We start from the raw sequence: 15,247 nt of genomic DNA on the forward strand, positions 1-15,247 counted from the left end.
TTCTTTCTTTCTTTCTTTCTTTCTTTCTTTCTTTCTTTCTTTCTTTCCTTTCTTTCTTTCTTTCTTTTTCTTTCTTTCTTTTTTCTTTCTTTCTTTCTCTTTCTTTCTTTCTCTCTCTCTCTTTCTTTCTTTCTCTCTTTTTTTCCCTCACTGAGTAGTTAGTACTGCTTGTGCATTCTGCTAGCATTACAGAGAGAACACAGCATATGATAAATGTCCATAAGAAATGAGAAATACCGAATCAATGAGTATAAAAGGAAGGCAGGGAGATGGGTGGGTTTAGATTTCAACTGATAGAAAATAAAGTGTTTTATTTATTTATTTTTTTAATCTCTCTTGGTGCTTTTAGGAATGCACAAGGGCAAAAGCAAGTTCTATAGCTAATGGTGAGATCAGATTCTAAAATAATTGCTTTGGCTTTTGTTCCTCAATTTAAGAGTTGTTTCTAGACTGTATTAGTGAATAGGCTCTTGTCCTATACAAGGTGGAGACTAAGAAACCTTGAAGCTTGCTGCTAAATATAATTCTTAAATTTTTCTTTGTCTTTGGTTGAAAGGAAATCATTTTCTATGTTTTGGGTCTAGAGGTTTTTAAAACATGGCATTTCAGGATCTATCAGCTGGAGTCATATCATATTTACTATGGAATTCTTTGTAACTAAAAAATTGATCAGATTTATATTATGGAATTTCATGCTTAAGAGAGTCTTTGAAAGATGAGCATCTTATACAAATGTTTGAAATAGTTCTTTGTGTTTATTTTATATCCTGCTGAAATGCAACATCACACAGTCCTGTGTAGTTTAAAAAAAGAGAACTCAAGTTTATTTACTAGGAACACTAAATGTTTATCTAGCAACACGCGCAAACACAAAGAGGTGAATATACTAAGTACCTTGAGGGCAAACAACTCTTTCAGGTCCTGAGAATGTCATTTGTGCCCCAAAGTGGCCATTTATTACACGATACTAGTCATCTGACTGACCTACCACAGCTTGCTGGCGGCTGGCTCTAATTTACACCTTGATAGCAGCTATCACCATGAAGGAACCAGGTTCATTATCTGATTTGTTTCTGCCATCCCTGCACTCATGAGTCCATTAACAACAGGGATATGTGTTTTTCAAATTACTGAATTAGTCATACTTCCATTAAAAGAGTAGACCTACAAAGTAAAATGGAGCAGCCTCTTACGACATTCCCTTCCATTTCTCTGTCTAGCTGTTCATTGACTTCAACAGAGAACATACAGGGAGCTCTCTTCTCAGCAGGCAGGCCCTCATCCACTCTCCCTCGTGCTGAAACCAGAATAGGGTCGGCGCCAGGCACTCGGTAAACACGTGTTGTCTTCATGAATCTCAGGAGATGAATGGATGATACCCAGAGCAGGGGCTCTTGGCCAGGCGCAGGTGTAGTGCCCACCGGGGACCTCATGTTTGATGCTCTCATGAATATTTGGGGCCTCTACAGTATTGCAGCAATTCTATATGTTATGGTTACCCAGCATCAATTATGTCTGACAATGCTAATTCAGTACAGTCTTATTTACTCTTCTAGATCTACCAGGCTTCCCTGACACCCTAGTCTAGATTAAGTCACCCTGCTCAGTAGATGCTTAGCATCCTGTGCTTCTATTTTCCTAAAATAGGGATAAATCACAGTTGATTATAACTCATTTAACTGCATTAAGTTCCCCTAGGGTAAAAAACGTACTCAATTGAGTAAGAACCTAGACACATATATTTTTTACCTTAGGGGAAAATTTTTTTTACCCTAGTGAGTTGCCAATTAATAGGTTAGGATTATTAGAGTCTTACCAACTGGGATAGCCTAAAATATTAGGCTGCAATGTCGGGACACAAACATCTTCAGGTCTCAGTTTTATGGAACGATAGCGATGCTAGTCTTATACTTGCATTAGTAAACACCCTCTAATATTTTAGTGAAAAAAAATATTACAGAACAAACAGAATTCCTGCCTTTGGTCTCATCAGCATTTCCCTCCCCACATCCTTTTTTCCCCCTCTCTGGTTCTCACAGTCTATAAAGTCTTAGAAGGTACCAGATGTTTGGAGGAGGCTGTCCCATACATCCTAGATTTTAAAGTAGATGCAAGATTTATTGCAGCTACACAAATGTAATTTCAGCCTTAACTTTTGAGCTCCTGAGCTAGGAGTAATCTGCACCATGGCCCCTCGTCAAACAGAATAGCTCGTATCTGTGGAGTGTTGGTGTCAATGACAAACACTCAAAATAACCGCAGGATGTTACTGAAAACAAATTCTGCCCACAAACTGTTTCCCTTTAGGAAATTTTAATTTACATAAACATTTTCTGAGAAAATGCTTTTGCATTCAGGTAACATTCAAAGGCTAGGCTGGAATCAGCTGAGTATAAATGGACAGCAACACCTGGGGTAGGCGCCCAAGCAGTGCCTGTCAATGCCTCAAACTACATTGTTCTCTTATTGCATTGTGCCTGGTAGTGAGAGCAGACTGCACCCCACTCTTGTGTCCCCAGAGTCCTACCTAGCTCAGGGGTGTGGCCTAGCATGCCCAGCCGCTTGGGTGCCCCAAGTTGAGGCTGGGCTGGGCTCAGTCCTGGGGAATCCCACATGCTTCTAGAAAGCAGCTGACAGTTCTGGCAGAGATCAACTGAGACTTTCATGTTCTCTAAAATGGGTCTAGCAGCAACTTCTTCAAAGTTGTCAGTAACTTTTCAAAAAAACCAAAAAAGCTCTTTATCTAAAATTCTTTTTCCTACAACAGTTAGTTGATAAAAATTTTTTGAACACCCACTCTGTGCAGGGCACAGAATTAAACGTCCTCAAGGAAAACTATGGAAATGCATCCCGAGTAGACTCCTGATTGTTTTCTAGGATTACAAAGAAATGAAAATTGACAAACTATAGAGCTTCAGAAGAGAATGGAATGCCATTGGGGTGTTTAGCTGAACACTTAAAACATTTCATTTTGTCCATGAGTTGCCTTTCTTTTGACAAACCCAACAACAACTGAATTCAAAATAATTACAACTCATTTGCAATTAATTTATGGCATAGTAAAAATCATGAGAATGTGCTACCAGTTCGATTCTTGCTTTTATTGACCATCGATTGCATGCCACTATTAACATTTTTGATGAGTGCATAATAAAAAAAAAACACCATAAAAATGTATAAGCTGGGACATGAATGTAGCAGACAGATATGGCGCATTTGACTCAGCAACAGGAGGGAAGGGGGTTGATGAAAAGATGGTAGAAGCCCAAGAGTGATGGGCTACAGATGCCAACCAGAGAGAGGGCTTTATATATAATTACTGTTGGGTTACTGATTTGCTCACTGGTCTTCCCTGCTGCCTTCATGAACCCTGGAGCCCTGTCATCTTGAATGCATATGTGTGGAAAACAGAGTTGGCACATTTGACTGATTTATGGCACTTCACTTCGGGACAAGTATTAGCAAGAACATATTTTGCTCCAAAAGTCTATGTTGGTGGTCACTTCTCAGTGCCATGGCAGAACCAGAAGAAAGAAAGAAGTAGAATTTTTCTCACTGATATCTAAGACTAATAAAAAAACATGAGAAAGGGTATGAGATATATTAAGGGAGGGCTAACCACCACGTTCCCTTTTCATTAAAGTACATCCAACACGCGGTGGGTTCAAATTTTAGTTTTTAAATCAAATGGTTTTCCAGACATTCAACTTCACATCTAATTGGCAACCAGGAAACCCAATTGATAGAAAGTATAAAGATTTGTTTTATGTTAAAATAGACAACCAGCACTGAGGAGAAAAAGCCAGTAAGGCAGTCACCATTGCTCTTATAAGTTAAAAGCCTATAATCTCATTCTTAATCATGTCCTGCTCTAAGTAACAAAATCCACATGCCCGCTTTCATCAATAAGGTGCAGGCTGAGCAAAGACAATTTAACTGTGCTATAAATTCGGGTAGTTTCAACCAAAAAGTATGAATAATCTGTATGACTCAAAGTGGGATGCTATGAGGTTTAATCTGGTTTTAAAATATGCAAATATTTTTAGGTTTCTTGATGAGAGTACTTATTGATTAGCATTATTTGGCTAGAGTGTCTTTGCCAAAATTAATCTAAATATATGTTCTAGAAGATCAAGTTATTCTTATATATTTTTTTAATTCATACTCCCGTCCAAAATCTTAGCAAAGAATCATATCATGTTTGAGTTAGAAGGGTACCTTAATGATTAACTTTTTAAAACACTTCCTCATTTTTCAAATAAAGTAACCCAAGATCATGCAAACATTTTATACTCCCACTACAGGGAGAGAGAACAACATTTCAATTCATTCTCTCTGAAATGATTTCTGGGGTTTTGTTCGATGAGTTCCATTTGAATCTACCCACTCTCAAATCTTTTTTTAAACCTTCAAAACCATTTTCTTTGGCGTTCCTAAGCATAATAGCATGTTAGCCGGTGGGTGACAGAGCCAAAGCCGAAGGCTTGTAACCTAAACACATCTTTGTACAAGGGGCTTAGGTTTCGCTCCGTTCCAACACATCCTAGATCTTTTTTCCCTTCCCACCGGAATCTTAGATGTCAGAAGGCGTTAGGCGTGCCTTCTTGTTTGGAGGTTTGCATAAATGATGCAGCTGACGGAAGCCTCCGCGCCACTCTGCCTGTCACCACGCAATTGCAGTAAATGCAATTGAAAAGTACTTTGATTTGAAGGCCATTTGACAGAGGGGGAGAACACACACTCTTTCAAGGCCTGTGTATTTTCCTGGGAGCAGCCTGCCTGTAAAATGTGTCCTTTTATCCTTGAATAGCAATTTGGGAAATATCTTTTGGGAGTGCGACTCCCTGAGCGATTTCTGCAACTCAAGACGAGAGCCTTGACTCCCCAGACCTTCGCTGCATCTTCCCCACCCTCTCTCCTCCTACCTTCCAAAGACAGCAAGGCTCTTCGGCGCTAGGGCGCCGGAAGCATTCTTCTCCATAAAATGAGGAAGAAATTTTGCATAATTTAGCAAAAATATTGAGCTAGTTTCATCATGGACGTTTAAGGAAGGGGTGGTTTACTAATATGTGTGACTACGTTGAGGTAATACGAATAAGAGCCAGTGCTGTGGATTTATTTTTAATGAGATTTTTGTTTTCTTCCCCTAACTTGTCCCTTTCCACAGGAGCTCCCAGAAAGTCAACAAGAGTACTTTTCACTCTGTCAGAGAGATCAGCGAATTCAGTACAGGACCGTCCTTCACAACATACCAGGATTTCTTCTTCTTATTGTTATTATTTTAGATTTAGAAAAAGAAGAAAAAAATGCAAAGTAATGTTAACACTTTGCTAAAATCTGTTTCCCGGTGTTGTATGTAATCCTCGCGGGCTCCGTACGTCATCACGACGTCGGAGCCGCCCACCCGGCCCACAGCTCCGTTGGAGATCTACGTCACCGTAATGACGTCACGGCTCCGTGGCAACGCCCCTTACCTATGAACAGATTCCATTCGGTGTCCAGATCAGCCTGGTTGGCCAGGCAGCCCTTCATGACGTTGAGGCAGTAGTTCTTGCAAGGTCTCACGGTGGGAAGCCCTCGGCAGTACGGGCAGTACAGCATCTTCATGAGGGCTCGGATGCACCCCGGGGTCGGGCTGACCTGTCGATCGATTGAGGAGAAAAAGAAAATCAGAAATAAGAAGGGCGGGAGGGAGACAAAAGATGTAACCCATTTTCTCCTTGAAAAAGAAAAAGGAGAAATGGCTCTGAGAAACGCCAGCAGCCGCGGAGCAAAGCAGCTATTAGGATCTTAACCCTTTGTCATACTCGATCTCCATGCCAGGCAGGAGATGGCAATGATCAATTTTCGTGAGATGTCCCCGTCCACATGTTGATATCTGTGTCATTGTAACCCAGCCCTAAAACCTGGACGCTGTTGCAGTGCCGTAGCACGTGAAATGAGATAATGCACGTGAAAGCAATTTGCAAAGTTAAAAGCTCCATAAAAATGTAGGCATGATTAAAGTTTGATGTGACACCTTTCGAAAGTTTTCCAACTGGTTATTTGACCCTGTTTCTAAACGAGGCTGGCAGATCTACTGCCTTTGTATGTAACTTATTAAAAAGGATCAATATCAACTTGTCTGGCATTTCTAAGACCCAGGCCTGCTTAGAAGCAATGGGAACTGCCGAGAGAATGTCTTCAGGCATTTGAAGCTTTGCAGGTCTGGGAACTTTGTGGAAAATGGACCCAGGGTTGAATGTAAGGAGAAATCCTTGTAGTACTTCACAGGAGCTACTAATCAACCGACAATGAAGTGGCATTTGCCTTGAATAAGAAAAGCTGAGGTGCTTCTAAATTAATCAATTCTAAGCCAATAAAATCTTTTTTGGACTCATTGAAAATTCTAATTTGACTTCAAGAGGAAAGAGTATTTAAAACAGCATGGACCAACAATGGAAGAAAATACAGAAAGTTCTTTTTATGACTAGACACAAAATTACTATTGTATTTATCTGGTTAGTGCCATGTAATTTTGGTGTCTTAGTCAAGTAACCATATGTTGCTGTTCTTGTGTTCCAGATCTGAGAACAAGCCTAACTTGTATCATTTGGATGTGTCGGAGAGTCACAGTCTTATCAGACCGACCTGGGCACTGGGCACGCAGGGAGCATTTCCATGTCAAGAACATGTCGATACTGACGAAGCATAACATCAATGTAAAGGTGAGACAATGAAAGGTAGTTCTGCATAAATAGGTACTTTCCACTACTAGAGCCAATCTCTGTCATTATATTCTTTACCTAGAAACCACATGTGAATTTGTTTTTAGCTTTTTAACTTGAGTATAGTTGATACACAATTTACATTAGTTTCAACATAGTGATTCAACTTCTCTACACCTTATGCTGCGCTCACCACTAATGTAGCTACCATCTGTCCCCATACAACACTATTACAATACTATTGACTATATTCCCTATGCTGTACCTTCCATCTCTGTAGCTTATTCATTCGATAACTGGAAGCCTATATCTCCCATTTCCCTTCACCCACTTTGTCCATCACTCCTTTCCTTCTGGCAACCATCAGTTTGTTCTATTTAGAGGTCTGATTCTGCTTTTTGTTTGCTTATTCACTTGTTTTTTTTAGATTCCCCTTATGAGTGAAATCGTATGGTAATTGTCTTTCAATACCTTTGAGGTTTTTAATGCAAGGCTTTGTTTTTTGTAACATTCTCTTACTTTAATGATGTATACTGACTAAGCCCTTAATACATTGTTTCAGAAAACAAGGCTATTTATTTATTTATTTAGGCACTGAAAATTCTGGTTGTTCTTTTGATTTTATTTCCAAAATTGTAAGAAGTTTTCAAACATACAGAAAAGTTGAAAGACTGTTATAATATATACCCATAGCCTCACTCCTAGATTATCATTTAGCATTTTCCTATACTTGCTTTTTCATATATCTGCCCATCCTTCAATTTATCCATTAATCACCTTACTTTTTATGCATTCAAAGTAATATCCTTTTGATTTTTACTTTTCCTTGTAGTTTAATGTTGGCTTTAATAAGATAGAATTAACATGATCAACAATAGAAAGTTAGCATATTAAGTACTCCAAATCAAAAAGTGCAGTAAAATATAATTGGCCTTACTTTACAAAGGTATTTAGAGAATGGTTTAGTATCCATTAATTTTACAACTTATTTTCCAACAACAGAACGAAACAAAACAAAAAAATATTAAGAAAAAAATTGAGGAATCTGGTGGCTTTTAACTTGAGCACACATTTGTGTCACGATATCATCTCCTCCAGATAAGCTATTTTGTGAAAATGCCAAATTTTATCCACACCAGAGCAATAGTATCTTAAAACTTTCTTTTATCCACTTGTATCCCAAGTCATTCACGGAAAAAAGAGGAAGAAAAATCTGTATTCTCCATACAGGATTTATGTGGAATTTCAAATTCTTGTGCGTTTTACTTATTTGATATGGTGGCATTCCTACAAATTTGTGTCTGTAGGATTTTGTTTTCCGTAGATTTGTGTCTTTTGTCCTGACCCTGATGCCTTTCTTCAGAGACCAACCCTATTTTCAGCCGAGCTGGCTAAGCAATTTCTTCCTTTAACTCTGTTGGATTTTTGGTTTTCTGGCTATTGGTATGACACAGTGCTTTGCTTCTTCTCCCTCAGTATGCCAGCGTAAATCGGGAGCATTTGTCAATACTAGGGATCTCTTATGTAGTGTGGACTCTGTCATCATTATAACCTGCACTGCTCCGCAAAACATGCAGATCCTTAAAAGGCATTGTGATTATGATTCAGGTAGTCAATAAGTGCTTTTGAATTGAACTCTATTGTGTTTCTCAATTTCTTGGCCACATTGATATTCAAAGAAAGAAAGACAGATAGATTTATACATCTTAGCATTCAACTGTTACCTTTTAAGTTTGTTTTCAAAGGTAATTATTGATTGCATTAATTCCAAGGCCTTTTTGTTTTGTTTTGTTTTAAATTGTGTTGGAACCAGTACAGTTTTCTCAGTCTGACATTTTAGAAGAGTCTCCAAATCAGGGTAGCAACCAACAGAGAAAATTGAACATCCTTAATAACCCCAAAGAACAATGTTGTTCAAGTTAAATGTGGCTCTCTCAGTACCTTTGGAAATGACATCCCTCCTGGTCAAATAAAGGGCATTTGAAGAAGAAGAAAATGGAGTGTGGAGGATCAAAGTTTAAGCTTTCATGTTCACAGACCCATATTTGTTGAATTGACATAACTGCATGTGTGAATTAAAATAAAAAAAATCATCACTTCAAACTGTAGACTTAGAAGTAAGCCTCTGAAAAGAAGGTTGCTTTAAATGCCAGTTGTGTGAGGGATATTTCCATTTTTAAATACTTAATAGTGTTTTATAATTGTGCTATAGTGATTTAAAAAAAATCTTTTTATTTTGAAATCAATATAGATGCATGAGATGCTGCAAAAATAGTAGAGTCCTGGGTACCTTCACTCACCAATGTCACTTGATGGTGACATTTGAAACAGCTGTGGTATGGGGCACCTGGGTGGCTCAGCTGGTTAAGCATCTGACTCTGGATTTTGGCTCAGGTCTGTGATCTCAGGGTCGTGGGATCGAGACCTGCGTCAGGCTCCACACTCACTGTGGACTCTATTTAAGATTCTCTCTGTCTCTTTCTATATCTCTGCCCCTCCCCCTGCTATTGCTCTCTCTCTAAAATAAATAAATAGATCTTTTAAAAAAATAGCCATGGTACAGTATCAAAACAAGGAAACTGACCTTGGTATGTTGCCGTGAACTAGTCTATAGCCCTTATTCAGTTTTCATGATTTTTTCAATCTGCATTCATTTGTGTGTGTGCACATATGTGTGTACACATCTGTACAGTTTTATTCCATATACAGACTTGTGTCATAATACCACAACCAACATAGAGAACCTTTCATCACCACAAAAGAACTCCTTTGTGTTACCTCCCGTGCTACCCTGGTTCCCTGTCACCTGGCAATAATCTATTTTCCATCTCTATAATTATATCATTTCAAAAACATTATATGAATGGAATCGCATAGTTGTCACCTTTTGACCTTTTGAGCTTTACTTTTTTTTTTTTAAACTGAGCATAATGCCTTTGAGGTCCATCCAAGTTGTTCCATGTATTAATACCTCATTCCTTTTTATTGCTGAGTTATATTCCTTTGTTTGGCTATAACAGGATTTGTACAACTCTTCATTCACTGAAGGATATCTGGGTTGTTCCAGTAGTTGGCTATTAGAAATAAAGTTTCTATGAGCATTCATGCACGGGTGTTCGCAAGAATGTAAGTTTCTGTTTCTCTGGGATAAATGCCCAAGAGTGCAATTGATGGGTCAATTCCTTGCATCTTGGGTTTAGTCTTTCTGTTAACTTCTTTTGAAGCTGTTTGTATATAATGACATTAATAATCATTTTACAGTTGGTATTATAATTGACAAGTTTTAGTAATCATATAATTTATAACTAAGTTTTCTTAGTTGTGTCTGTAGGTGAAATAACAGAAAAATAACGTAAAAATATTGAGTTCTTAGTTTGCAACCTTGTGCTTTTCTGTTGTTGTTTGTATTTCTTTTCTAAAAGGTTAAAGCAAGATACATTGAAACGTGACAAGAAATACAAAAAGAACCCTTAGTAAAGCAGTATGGGGAGAGAGGACTAAGACTTATCTACCTGGCTCCTCACCTGTATCAGGATGTTATAGCAAGTAATTCTTACATTTTCTAAATGTGATTTGTGGCATGGCACACCCTTACCCATACAGTAGCAATTCATTTCAGGTCTTTAATATATGTAAGACTTTTTTGTAACTGGACCAACATTCATGCATTGATGCTCATGTTAGTAATTTCTAGTAGTAGCCAATGTAAAATAATTCTGTCACTTAAAATATTTTTAGAAAACAAGAAAACATGTGAAAGTTATAAATCTATATTTATACACAATGAATATATACCTAGTGAGTGCTTGTTTCTATGGAAATCAGACAGCCAAAATAATCAAATAAACCTATTTGACATCTCCCAAAAGACAAACAAGTTAATGAAAGTAAACTATTTAACCAGAATAAATTAAAAATGTGTTTTTAAGCAAGAGTCCATGCCATTCTCGAGTTTCTAACACTAGCAATAAACAAACTAAAAAAGGAAATTAAGATACCAATTTCATTTACAACAGTATCTAAAAGAATAAAATACTTAGGAATAAAATTTAACCAAAAAGGTGATAGAATTTTACACTGAAAACTATTAAGCATTGTTGAAATTAAAGAAGACCTAAATCAATGGAAAGATATCCTGCGTTTGTGTATTGGAAGACTTAATATTGTTAAGATAGCAATACTACTCAAAGTAATTTATAGATTCATTGCAAACCTTATCAAAATTCTAACAGTTTTTCCTTGAGGAAATGTAAAAGACAATCCTCAAATTCATATGGAATTTCAAGGGACCCAAATAGTCAAAACAATTTTGAAAAATAACAAATTTGGAGCAATCCCATTTCCTGATTTCAAAATGTACTATAGCTTGCCACAAAGCTAAAGTAATCAAAACTCAGTGGTACTGTTCCTCAATCTCACTTCTAGGTATTTCTTCAAAAAAAGCTGGAAACAGGTTCTGGAAGAGATATTTGTACTCCCATGTTCATTGCAGCATTATCACAATAACCAAGAGTTTATTTCTAATGTTCATTGACTGATGAGTGGCTAAAGAAAATGAGGTACGTACATACAATGGAATATTATTCATCCTTAAAAAAGAAGGAAATCCTGCAATATGCAACAACATGGATAAACCTTGAGAACATTATACTAAGTGAAATAAGCCAGTCACAGAAGGACAAATACTGCATGATTCTACTTATATGGGGTACCTAAAGTAGTCAAACTCATAGCAGCAGAAAGCAAAATGGTGTTTGCTGGGGCTGTGAGGGAGAGGGAAATGGAGAATTTCTATTCAGTGGATATAGAGTTTCAGTCATGCAAGATGAAAAAGTTCTAGAGATCTTCTGTACAACTATGTACATATAGTTAGCAATATGTATGGAATATTTAACAATTTGTTAAGAAGGAAGATATGTGTTTTCTCACAGTTATCATCATCATCATCATCATCATCATCATCACCAGCACCATCATCATCATCACCACCATCATCATCAATGCTGTGGTACTGGAATGAGGATAGACATTTAAATCAGTAAAATAGAGTTGAAAGACCAGAAATAAACATACACATTTATGGCCAATTGATTTTTACAAGGGTGTGAAGATTATTTAATGGGGTAAGAATAGTGTCTTCAACAAATCATATTGGAACAACTGGATATCCTCATGAAAAATAGTGAAATTGGACCTGACCTCAGACCATGCACCAGAATTTCTCAAAATGGATAAATAACCTAAATATGAGCAAAATCAATAAAACTCTTGGAAAAAAGCTATATAGGGTAAATCTTAATGACCATGGATTTGGCAATGGATTCTTAGATATGACTCCAAAAGAAAAAAAAAATCAATTGGGCTTCATTAAAATTAATAGCTTTTGTGCATCAAAGGACATTACCAAGAAAGTGAAACGGCAACCTAACAAATGGGAGAAAATGTCTGTAAATTATATATCTGATAAGGGTCTTATATTTAGAATATATACAGAATTCCTAAAGCTCAGCAAAAAAAGGACAAGCAACCCAATTATAAAATAGGCAAAGGACTTAAATAGACATTTCTCCAAAGAAGATATAAAATGGCTAAGCAGCTCATGAAAAGATGCTCAACATTGTTGGTCACTAGAGAATGAAAATCAAATTGAGATATCACTCACACCGCTAGGATGGCTACAATAAAAGAGAGAGATAATAAAGAACATTGATGTGGATGTGGAGAAATTGGAACCCTCATACACAGCTGATGGGAATGTACAATGGCAGCCACTGTGGAAACAAAACTACCATATGATTCAGCAATTCTACTCCTAGTTATGTACCCAAGAGAAATGAAAATATACACCATACAAAAATTTGTACAATGCTTATAAAAGCATCATAGCCAAAACCTGGAATCAATCCAAATTTCCATCAATTGATGAATGGATAAACAAAATGTGGTATATCCATTCAGTGAAATATTATTCAGCAATTAAAAGGAATGAAATTCTGAGATGCTGCATCATTGATGAACTTAGAAAGAACATTAAACCAGTCACAGAAGACCATGTATTGTGTGATTCCATGCATATACAAAATGTCCAGGATAGACACATCCATGGTTGTCAGGGGCTGGGTAAGAGAGTGGAAGAAACATAAGTTGGGGCTGATAGGTACAAGTTTTCTTTTTGTGTGTTGAAAATGTTCTACAATTACAGAAACACTAATCATTGCCAATACTGTAAGTGTACTAAATACCATTGACATTTGCACTTTAAATACCATTTATATTTACCAGTGAACTTTATGGTATATAAATTGTATCTCAGTAAAGCTGTTTGAAAGAGAGAGAGAAGTGCCTTTAACAAATAATTTCCTACTACCATATTTGTAAGTTGTACAGAGGAATTACTGTCTTTGTCACCTAACCAGGGCTTTATTTAGGCATGTGGTTATATAAAAATTGTTTAAATAATGTTAAGCTCAAATTACATTATACCAAAATTAGTTTGATGTGCATGACTTTAATGATATTTTAACACTTTCTTTTGAGAAAGTCACCTATTATTTCAACTGTTACTCAATGGTGGTTTGGTGGAATGAATTACCGTGTACACAAAGAGAAAACCTTTAGGCCATCTAATTCAGTTTGAATGTTGATTAAAATGTATATGCTCTAAAACTATCTTCTCTCCATCTCATACCATCAAGAGTGAACAAGGATAAGACAGGAAGCAATCATGAATTGCAAATCAGAGCCTGAAGGAAAAATACTCCCTATATGGATGACAAATGTTTGTAGTGCCATCATGATAAAAATTCAGCCTATTTTTAAAAATGTAATTTACTTATTAGCTAGAAACCCCCCTAGAAAAAGCATGAGGCTTATGAAGCATTTGCAAACCATAAAATGATTGAGTTTGTTGGGTCTGGGAGAAAAGGAACAGACCTAATTTGCATACCTAATAGCCGGAGCTGCAGAACTTTCAAAGCCAAGTCTAAGTAACATCGATGCTGTGTACACTTAAAATCAGGACATGGGAAGTAAGGTGAGTTAAGGTCTATGTCAGTTCTTAGCAGCCCCATTAGTGCTTGTCAGATTATGTCACAAATTCAGTGTTACCTAGATCCAGTTCCTATATTTAATTTTATTCTTCAAAACATAAATAAAACTGCCACAGAAGTTAGTAAATGAATGTTATTATTCATTTTGGAATAGTTCCAAATAGCATTTAAATAAATTACACACACACACACACACACAGAGACTGGATATTTTTCATCCATTAGAATAAAACAGCTCTTCCTACTAGTTAAATACATATTTCAGAGGGCTTTCTGATGTGTTTACCCAATAAAACACAGTATCATTTTAATTTTACCTTGCTCTATCATCATGAGTTCTTGGCGATATTGCCTTTTATTTGTGCAGTCTGCTTGACATTCTAAACTTTACCCAAATGTAAATCTTCAAATGGGAATGCAAAATGTAAAATAAGATCCCTAAATGTCTCATCAGGGAATAGTTGCCTTCCTCAGTTAGAAATTATAGTTTAAATATTACTTCATTTGGAAGAAACATTTTAGCAGTGACTTTAAATATGAGTCATTGATGTGAGAATCCACTTTGGTAAAAGCTATGAATTCCAAGCCTCTGTACAGTGGAACTAACATATTTGTAATGTTTCTGCTCTGGAATACACACAATCTGCTCTGAAAGTAGGGGGATGTGGCATTTTCAAGAGTGTAAAACCAAATCACTCATTCTCTAATGAACATGATAACTTTAAACTCCTAGTGCAAAGAGCTGGCATATGGTGGGAGGGGAATAATATTAAAATATGTCTGATGGATACAGGAAAATAGACAAACACCATATTGTGTTTTGGTAATTTTTGATGCAAAACACATGGATATGAAATTTGTGTTAATCTTATCTATCTCTCACTCAACAGTTCCCCATGAATAGTGATATGCCTTCCTGCCGGTAGCACTGATGTCATCTAGTTTATGATAATGTCGTTGTGAGCACACACAGAGATTCACATTAGTTATTCTATTTCCTGATGAACCCTACATGAGAATCCCTGTGGCTCAAAGCACCAGAGTATTTCCATGGAAAATTCCCATTCTTTACTTCATCCTGCAAAGTACCAACATGGACCTTTTCAGAAAAAGTCCTAAGGAGGAAGAAAAGTTTCGGGGCAAATCTAGAACACTAGTTTGGCTATGCTCTAATACGTTGGCTGACAATTGAGCCATGGACTGTCATTAGCAAAGAAGAGAGTATTAAATTTGGAAATTTCTGTGGACATGGGGGAAACTGGTTAGGAAGAGATCCTCCAAAAGAAGCCAATGGTGACTCTACACTTCAAAATAGTAATGAGGAGGAGGAGAAGAAGAAGAAGGTGAAGGAGAAGGAGGAGAGGAAGAGAAGAAGAAGAAGAAGGAGAAGGAGAAGGAGAAGGAGAAGGAGAAGGAGAAGAAGAAGAAGAAGAAGAAGAAGAAGAAGAAGAAGAAGAAGAAGAAGAAGAAGAAGAAGAAGAAGAAGAAGAA

At 36.9% G+C, this 15,247-nt stretch overlaps 1 protein-coding gene across 1 annotated transcript in view; it reads right to left on the reverse strand.

The window, feature by feature from the left end:
* GPC6 (glypican 6) overlaps positions 1-15,247 on the reverse strand; it is a 1,077,089-nt gene that overhangs the window by 341,242 nt on the left and 720,600 nt on the right. Inside the window, exon 4 of the mRNA XM_021695926.2 lies at positions 5,475-5,640. Within this exon, the coding sequence (XP_021551601.1) occupies positions 5,475-5,640 (166 nt within the window). The remainder of the gene's footprint in view (positions 1-5,474; positions 5,641-15,247) is intronic.

Source organism: Neomonachus schauinslandi, chromosome 3 (genome assembly GCF_002201575.2).
Source record: "Neomonachus schauinslandi chromosome 3, ASM220157v2, whole genome shotgun sequence".
NCBI lineage: Eukaryota > Metazoa > Chordata > Mammalia > Carnivora > Phocidae > Neomonachus > Neomonachus schauinslandi.